The sequence below is a fragment of the Podarcis bocagei genome, assembly GCF_964188305.1.
Source record: "Podarcis bocagei genome assembly, chromosome: 1".
Taxonomy (NCBI): domain Eukaryota; kingdom Metazoa; phylum Chordata; class Lepidosauria; order Squamata; family Lacertidae; genus Podarcis; species Podarcis bocagei.
Genome location: NC_138125.1, coordinates 131885832 through 131895351, shown reverse-complemented (window position 1 = coordinate 131895351; position 9520 = coordinate 131885832). Strand labels below are relative to the sequence as shown.

At 45.3% G+C, this 9520-nt stretch overlaps 1 protein-coding gene across 4 annotated transcripts in view; it reads right to left on the bottom strand.

The window, feature by feature from the left end:
* Window positions 1-9520, bottom strand: part of NBEAL1 (neurobeachin like 1) — a 142931-nt gene that overhangs the window by 4191 nt on the left and 129220 nt on the right. For all 4 annotated transcript variants that reach the window (XR_014007218.1, XM_081190962.1, XM_081190961.1 and 1 more), the window contains 4 exons: window positions 7911-8027; window positions 5743-5904; window positions 1047-1195; window positions 1-136 (listed from right to left, as the gene is read on the bottom strand). Coding sequence is in view for 3 of the 4 variants with exons in the window: in XM_081190962.1 (XP_081047088.1) it covers window positions 1-136; window positions 1047-1195; window positions 5743-5904; window positions 7911-8027 (564 nt within the window). In the remaining variant the exon portion in view is untranslated. The remainder of the gene's footprint in view (window positions 137-1046; window positions 1196-5742; window positions 5905-7910; window positions 8028-9520) is intronic.

Here is a 9520-nt window from a genome sequence, read left to right as displayed (position 1 = left end):
CTCTGCCGGCTTCCCGACGCCGATGATGATCAACTTGCCGTCCTCGAGGCCCACCAGAATATGGCTGGACTCTTTGGTCACAGAGACACAGCGTATCGGCAGTCGCATGGCCAACGGGGAGCTGCTGGGGCTGAGGCTGAAATAAATGGAAACAGAACAGCCTGGTTAGCAACCCCTAGAAATGCGCCGAAGGTATATTTTAGATGAGGATGTCTGGATACAGGGAGAATATTGACATTGACTGGTAGGCCTTATGGTTGTGGGAGGTCCAACGTCAGAAAGGACGAAGATGGTTTCAAAGCAGGAGTGGGGAACCTTTTGATATATATTTGCATATCTGTCACATATTTGCATATGTGACAACAGCAACTAGAACTCTATATGCACTGAAACGAAAAGAAGAGAAGCTTTCCTTTTTGGAATTATAGGGATAAAGGTAAAGGGACCCCTGATCATTAGGTCCAGTCATGGCCGACTCTGGGGTTGCGGCGCTCATCTCGCTTTATTGGCCAAGGGAGCCAGTGTGCAGCTTCCGGGTCATGTGGCCAGCATGACTAAGCCGCTTCTGGTGAACCAGAGCAGCGCACGGAAACACCGTTTACCTTCCCGCCAGCAAATAGTAAGAAAACCCTGAATTTATTTCGGCAGCCCCGAGTACCGGGATTGTGGCTAAGCAAACGTCAACAGTTGGTTCACGGTTAAACTTTTAAGTCGAGAACCAAGGAACGCTGGGCAGTCAGCAGCCCCAGCTATGGAAGCAGCTTCAGTTGAAGTACCGTATTTTTCGCTCTATAAGACGCACCAGACCACAAGACGCACCTAGTTTTTGGAGGAGGAAATCAAGAAAAAAATAATTCTGAATTTCAGAAGCCAGAACAGTGAAAGCAGCAATCCTTCTTGCTGTTCTGGCTTCTAGGATAGCTGTGCAGTCTGCATTTGCTCCATAAGACGCACACACATTTCCCAATCCTTTTAAGGGGGGGGGGAGTGAGTCTTATAGAGCAAAAAATACGGTACTTCCTGCCCCTCCCAACCGTTCTCGTTACCTGTGGAGATCTCGTATCGATAGAAATCCCTGTAGGCTCCCCGTGACAATATATTCCCCAGCCACACACAGATCCGACACGTCCTCTTTCAGGCTCTCGGAGCCCAAATACCTTCCATTCACAGAATAGAGATGTAGTGCATTTTTATCCTGAGAAAAACAAAGCAGAATTGATTGCAGGAGACTGCATAATGAAGGCATTTCTTCAGAACAGAGGCAGATAAATACTGTGAGAAAGAAAGAGGCAGAGAGACAGAGAAAAGCCAAGCTTTTGCTCACACCAGCCTGCAGCAATTTTAAATTGTGCTTCTTTTTTATAAACATAATTTTGATTCATTTTCTGTTTTACAATTTCAAATAAACCTTTTACATCCTTAAGGTATCAATGACTTCCCTTCTTCTCTTTCCATGGTTCATTCTGCATATCTTATATCCCTGCATATTTTACAAAAACTGTACCAATCGGTTTTCCATTATTACATCCATCAAAAGTTATTTACACTGGTGAATTTATCTTAATGCTGTCGGTGTTTTCAGCTGTACACAATTATTTTCCATATATTCATTAAACATTTCCCCTTCTTCTTTAAACGTATGTTCTTCTTGTTTTCTTATTCTATATGTTAAGTCTGCAAGTTGTGCATATTCTGTCAACTTAAGTTGCCAATTTTTCTGGGTTGGGACTTCGCTCATTTTCTATTTGGGGGCTAACAAAACATAGGCCGCAGCTGTTGCATACATAAATCACCTTTTCTGACACCTGGGAATTTCACTCTGAGTTATCCCCAACAGAAAGGACCCTGTTTTTTGGGAAAATAATTTGAAACATTTTTTTCCAATTCATTATAAATCATTTGCCAATATTCTTTTACCTTTTTACATGTCCACCACATATGAAAGAGCATTATGCTTCTTGACAATTACGTGGGAATGAGGTGTATTCTGCCACCAACACATGGAAAACGTTTCAGGCAATGCAGTAAACACTGACTTATCCTTTACATCAGGATTTCCCAAACCTGGGTCTCCAGCTGTTTTTGGACAACAACTCCCATGATCCCTAGCTAATAGAACCATTGGTCAGTGATGATGGGAATTGTAGTCCAAAAACAGTGGGGGACCCAAGTTTGGGAAACTCTGTTTTATAGGAATGAGTCCAGAGGAGGGCAACCAAAATGGTCAAAGGCCTGGAAACGATGCCTTATGAGGAACGGCTAAGGGAGCTGGGCAAGTTTAGCCTGGAGAAGAGGAGGTTAAGGGGTGATATGATAGCCATGTTCAAATATATAAAAGGATGTCACATAGAGGAGGGAGAAAGGTTGTTTCCTGCTGCTCCAGAGAAGCGGACACGGAGCAATGGATCCAAACTACAAGAAAGAAGATTCCACCTAAACATTAGGAAGAACTTCCTGACAGTAAGAGCTGTTCGACAGTGGAATTTGCTGCCAAGGAGTGTGGTGGAGTCTCCTTCTTTGGAGGTCTTTAAGCAGAGGCTTGACAACCATATGTCAGGAGTGCTCTGATGGTGTTTCCTGCTTGGCAGGGGGTTGGACTTGATGGCCCTTGGGGTCTCTTCCAACTCTATGATTCTATGAGTCAACCCTCCACCTTCTTCTGGCTCATGTACTTTCCTTCTCTGAGGAGGCGTTTAGAAGCTTCTATTTTGAGGAGATAACAGAAGTCACTGGGTTAAAGCTGACCAAAAGTCCACAGGTAGCATCATCATCAATTTACGATGGGCTGGAAGGTTCGCAGGCTATGAAGGACCTGCTCACAAATTTACTGACAGCTGCACGAATTATTATAGCCAGGAAGTGGAAGGGGCAAGCAGAGTACAAAATGGAAGAATGGTATAAAGAGGTGTGGGATATAGCTATTAACAATAAAGTAGCATGTGCCATTAAGGTATGACGGGGAATATGCAGGAGAAATGATTTTGAGGAGATATGAAATGAGTTTGTAGAATTTGTACTGTTAAAACAGAAAAGGGGTCAAACCATCGAAACAGGTGTTGAAATTTTGGGAGGTTAGATAGTTACAATGCAATGATCTCGGAGGTGGGGTGTACATTTTTATTCTTATTTATTTATTCTTATTACTTTGTCAAAGTAAAATAAAAATAAATAAAAAAGAAGCTTTTTACTTCAGTTTAGAGCTACTGCAGTTTGGTGTGTGATCCAAGCCACAAATGGTAGTTAATATTAACCACGCTTCGTTAAAAACAAGCCAACTTAGAATCATGCTGTAGTGGTTGGGAGTTACTTGTGCGTAATCCTGCCCCGTTTGAGCATTGGATTGCCTGGTTAAACCCTCCGGACTGCACAGCCCATCTCAGCGTGGCTGCCCTTAGTCACTCGTAGAATCTGTCTGTGGGCGTTTCTTAAAGCGTTGCCAACATAAGAGTTGTTTGACGCCCAATCGTCTCCGCCTCTCACTGCGCGGGAGTCTCCTGCGCAGGGTGGGCGTGGGCAGCGGGGTGCTTGGGCTCTCCTCGCTAACTTCCAACGAAGAGTCCTGGAGCCCCTGCACCTCCCTGTCCCGTTGCTCTCCTGGTTCCCTGGTGTTACACTCATTCTCTTCCCCTTCTTCCCGGCTAAGTCTCCCTCTAGCACTTGGACCTTCCCCTGCAGAATCAGTGACCCTCTCCTTCTCCCGTGCCTCTGATGTCAGTTCCCTGACACATGGGGAAGGGATCCTGCGAATCATTGAGTCCAACTCCCTGCAGTGCAGAGATCTTGTCTAAAGCATCCATGACAGATGGCCAGCCAACCTCTGCTTAAAAACTTCCACGTGAAGGAGAGCCCACCACTTTCCAAGGGAGCCCACTGTCGGAACAGCTCTTACGACCGGAAAGTTCTTCCTGGTGCGGTTGGCTTGTTTTAAACAAGACACGGTTAAGAACAACACAAGCCTGTCAAGGTTCAGCCAACACACCTGTCTGCAATTCATTGGCAGTTTCTGTTTCAGAACTCCTTTCTGTGGTGATTTATTGTGACATCTGAAGGAGCCATTTTGCAACTGGGCGCAGGCACGAGCGTGTCTGATTTAGCAACTGCTTCAACTCTTTTTGGAGGCAGCCCAATAATGAGTAGGCCATGTTGGAGGTATACTTGTTAAATAATAATAATAATAATAATAATAATAATAATAATAATAATAATAATAATTGTATCCCGCCCTCCCCGGCCAAGGCCAGGCTCAGAGCGGCTAACGTCATAAAAACAACACAATACGCATAAAAACAGACATCGGTTAATTAAATACCTCTTAAAATTAATTCAGACAAGTTAAAATCTGGGCAGGTGGCGATTATCAGGGTGGAACTGAGAGTGTTTAATAATTGCCAGGACCAACTGTTTCCACTGATCATACAAGGACCGGTGAGCGGGTTGGGGGCCTCCTTTGGGCTTGTTTTATACAAAGGAAAGTCAGTCAAACTGCATCCTGCCCAAAGGCCTGGCGGAACAGCTCCGTCACATAGCGATGTGGTGGTTTTAAAGGTTACGTTCTTACATAAATAAATAAGGTTTAATTTGTGCTAGGTGTGCTACACACTGGTGGGAGAATCTGAGCCCATGAGCTTAAGAAAGAAGGATATTATTATTATTATTATTATTATTATTATTATCATCATCATCATCATCATCATCATCGCCATCATTATTACAGTGGTGCCCCGCAAGACGAATGCCTCGCAAGACGGAAAACTCGCTAGACGAAAGAGTTTTCCGTTTTGGAGGTGCTTCACAAAACGAATTTCCTATGGGCTTGCTTCGCAAGACGACAATGTCTTGCGAGTTCCTGCTGGTTTTTTTCCTTTCCCCCCCTTTTTCTAAGCCGCTTATCCGCTGATCCGATCAGCAGATAAGCCGCTAAAAGCCGCTAATCCGTCAATGGGCTTGCTTCGCAAGACGAAAAAACCGCTAGACGAAGAGAATCACAGAACGGATTCTTTTCGTCTTGCGAGGCACCACTGTATTACAGTCGTACCTTGGAAGTCAAACGGAATCTGTTCTAGAAGTCTGTTCTTCCAAAACGTTCGGAAACCAAATCACAGGTTCTGATTGGCTGCAGGGAGCTCCTGCAGCCAACCAGAAGCCGTGGAAGCCCCTTCAGACATTCGGGTTCCATAAGAACATTCACAAACTGGAACAATCACTTTGCGGCATTCAGGACCCAAAAGGTTTGAGTTCCAGGACATTTGACAACCAAGGTATGACTGTATTATTTAATCCAAAGGTATCAGGATGGTTCACATTACAGTCATACCTCGGGTTGAAGTAGCTTTGGGATGAATATTTTCAGGTTGCACTCCGCGGCAACCCAGTAGTAATGGAGCACGTTACTTCTGGGTTTCGCCGCTCGCGCATGCGCAGATGCTCAAAATGACGTCACACACATGCGCAGAAGCGGCGAAATACGACCCACGCAGTCGTGTGTTACATTTACTTCAGGATGCGAATGGGGCTCCGGAACGGATCCCGTTCGTATCCAGAGGTACCACTGTATAAAAATAGGTTAGGAGGGGGCAATGTGGGGTGGGGTGGGGAGGGAAGGTAAGAATTGGCCTAAGAGTGCCCAGTTGACATAAGAAGTACTACTGATTCCCTCTCCAATCCCCCCCACCCCCACCCTGGAAGCAAAATAAAACAAAGACACATGCTTCTAAGCCTTTGCGAGTCTGGCTGTCCCCATACCTTGAGAGTTGTCTTTCCTTCTACACTGGTGTGGACGACAATATGTCCTTCCCAGGAGATGGCGAGATTTGGGACAGTGAGCAAGAGAGCTCTCTCACAGGGCGGTCGCAGAGTCTTCACGTACTGACCTTTCCGAATCGTATGCACAATCACAGTGCCGTCCTGTTCAGAAGGGAGAAAGAAAAAGCCACCCATTCAAAAAGTGTTCTAAGACAACAAACAAAAACAACTAAATAATAATAATAATAATAATAATAATAATAATAATAATAAATAAATACATAAATAAATAAAATAAAATAAAATTATTTATTTATTATTTATACCCCGCCCATCTGGGCAGCTCCCAACAGAATATTAAAAGCACAATAAAACATCAAACATTAAAAACTTCCCTAAACAGGGCTGCCTTCAGATGTCTTCTAAAAGTCAGGTAGTTGTTTATTTCCTTGAAATTGGATGGGAGGGCATTTATTTCCTTGAAACTGGATGGGAGGGCGTTCCACAGGGTGGGCGCCACTACCAAGAAGGCCCTCTGCCTGGTTCCCTGTAACTTGGCTTCTCGCAGGGAGGGAACCGCCAGAAGGCCCTCGGTGCTGGACCTCAGTGTCTGGGCTGAACGATGGGGGTGGAGGCACTCCTTCAGGTTTCAATTGATTTTTTTAGCATATGTGGAACCATGTGAAGCATTCTGCATGGCAGCAGTACGGGCAGGGGTGTCTTAAAACTCGGTTTAAAACAGGGGTGTTTTGAACTGAGAATCCCAGTGATGAGAGCAGCTCTGTTAGAAATAGAGCAACACACACACAAAAGACACTGAGGGGAGGCAGTGTAGGCTGGTCCAATAATGGGGTACAGCCCCACCATCCTTAACGTGCCCCTGCCCATGGACCTGCCTTACTTATAACCGGTCCAGGGGGCGGCATCCTTTCTCAGCAGTCTCAGCCCTTGGAGAACACAACAGGGTGGAAGATGGGGACAAAATCAGCATCAGTTGCCTTTCCCCATCTTCTGCTCTGGCTCCACCTAAGGTAAAGGTAAAGGTACCCCTGCCCGTACGGGCCAGTTGTGTCCGACTCTAGGGTTGTGCGCCCATCTTGCTTAAGAGGCCGGGGGCCAGCGCTGTCCGGAGACACTTCCGGGTCACGTGGCCAGCATGACGAAGCTGCTCTGGCAAGCCAGCACCAGCGCAGCACACGGAAACGCCGTTTACCTTCCTGCTATAAAGTGGTACCTATTTATCTACTTGCACTTGGGGGTGCTTTTGAACTGCTAGGTGGGCAGGAGCTGGGACCGAAAGACGGGAGCTCACCCCGCCGCGGGGATTCGAATCGCCGACCATATGATTGGCAAGTCCTAGGCGCTGAGGTTTTACCCACAGCGCCACCCGCGTCCCTTCTGGCTCCACCTATACAGTATCAATTAATTGCTTGGCTTATCATTTGTCAGGTTTGGGGCCGTTTTGGGTTTTCCCTGATCTGCAATGTGTGTGCATGTTTTAATTCTATATTTCTATTTCATCAGATACACCAGGTTTCCTTCTTCACCCTTCACTTTAAAAGAAAGGAGGAGGAGAAGGAACGATTTCGGAAATAAATATGAAAGCAAAAGCAAAAAACATTTACATACATACACACACACACACACACACACATATTGCTATTTTAAAAATTCATTTAAACAACCTTAAAATATCAATGACTTCCCTTCTTCTCTTTCCATGGTTCATTTTGCATAACATAAATCCCTGCATATTTTATATAAACTAAACCATTCAGCATTCCATTATTACATCCATCAAAACTGTTTGAATTTATCTTAATGCTGCCAACGTTTTCCAACGTACACAATTTCCCCCCATATATTCAATAAACATTTCCCAATCTTCTTTAAACGTTCCTTCCCTTTAAAGAAGGACGTCACATTTTGAACATGCAACTGTACAATCCTGTACATATGTACTCAGAATTAAGTCTCGCTGTGTTCATTGGGACTTATTCCCAGAATAAGTCTGCCTAGCAGCAGTGCAGCCTAAAAACACAACTCGCGAGCGTAAATGGAAGGGGTAAGAATGAAGCACATAAATGAGGTCGCCCAAGACTTGAAAATTAAATCACGGGACAGTTATTTGCTTTCAGTGTAGTTGGGGAAATAGCAAGCAAACTCACCCTGCCCCCTGACACAGCCATGTCCAGTTCTGTACTGATGCCAACACAAGAAACTTCATTGGTGTGTCCATACAGAATCTGCAAAGGTTTAGGTGCCAGGCCTACAGGCATGCCTCCCTGGTATAAATAAAAATAATACATATTTTAACCATACAGAAGGCCCTTTCAAAACATCAATGCGCTTAGTCAAACAGTTATTTCTAAATCAGTGGTTCCTTTTGCTTTTCTCATGGCATAACGAAGCAATTTCTCACAAAATCAATGTACAGAAAATCCTTGCAACATAAAATCCTGGTAGAGTCATGTTTTGAAGCTATAGTTTTCCCAGTAGTGATGTATGGAAGTGAGAACTGGACCATAAAGAAGGCTGATCGCCGAAGAATTGATGTTTTTGAATTATGGTGTTGGAGGAGACTCTTGAGAGTCCCACGGACTGCAAGAAGATCAGACCTAACCATTCTTAAGGAAATCAGCCCTGAGTGCTCACTGGAAGGACAGATCCTGAAGCTGAGGCTCCAATACTTTGGCCACCTCATGAGAAGAGAAGACTCCCTGGAAAAGACCCTGATGTTGGGAAAGATTGAGGGCACAAGGAGAAGGGGACGACATGGTTGGACAGTGTTCTCGAAGCTACCAGCATGAGTGTGACCAAACTGCGGGAGGCAGTGGAAGACAGGAGTGCCTGGCGAGCTCTGGTCCATGGAGTCACGAAGAGTCAGACATGACTAAATGACTAAACAACAACAACTGCTGGTATATACAGTGGAACCTCTATTTGCGACCATAATCCATTCCAGAGGTCCGCCTGGAGGTCAAAACAGGTCGCTGGGAGAGGTGCCGTTGTGCGCATGTGCGCAGGCCAACCGCCACTCCTGCGCATGCCCGAACGGCAGCCCACCCGCAGGTTACTTCCGGGTTTGCCATGATCGTGACTTGGAACAACCATAAGAAGAGGCGATGGTAAATAGAGGTTCGACTGTATTCACAAAATGCAAGTCCAGTCACATTTGAATATACAGCCACAGACCCGTTAATACAAATCATACACACCAAAATAACTTGGAAAGTGTTTTGTCCAATGCTTGAAGGAAAGGAGGAAGCTGCAAGATATGAATTTCTTATCTGACTAAGGGCAGAGTTATGTGTGCTTAATTTTCCTCTGCAAAGCCTATCATTACAGAAGCTCTTTTAAAGAAACATATCCCTCCTCTCCAAGATGAGCTCTGAAATTATAAGTAAGCTCAGCTGGATCAAAACGATGGGAAGAGACCACCTAGAGAGTAGAATCAGGTGGGTGCAGGAGAAGGCCTTAAGCATCCGCATTATGGACCAAAGTAGGCATGGCATTCAGTATGTTTCCCTGCAGCATCAAAGTGACTGGTTAAACTCCCCTTCCCTACCTGGACTCAGCTAAGGTAAAGGTAAAGGGACCCCTGACCATTAGGTCCAGTCGTGACCGACTCTGGGGTTGCGGCGCTCATCTCGCTTTATTGGCCGAGGGAGCCGGCGTACAGCTTCTGGGTCATGTGGCCAGCAGGACTAAGCCGCTTCTGGCAAACCAGAGCAGCGCACGGAAACGCCATTTACCTTCCCGCCGGAGCGGTACCTAT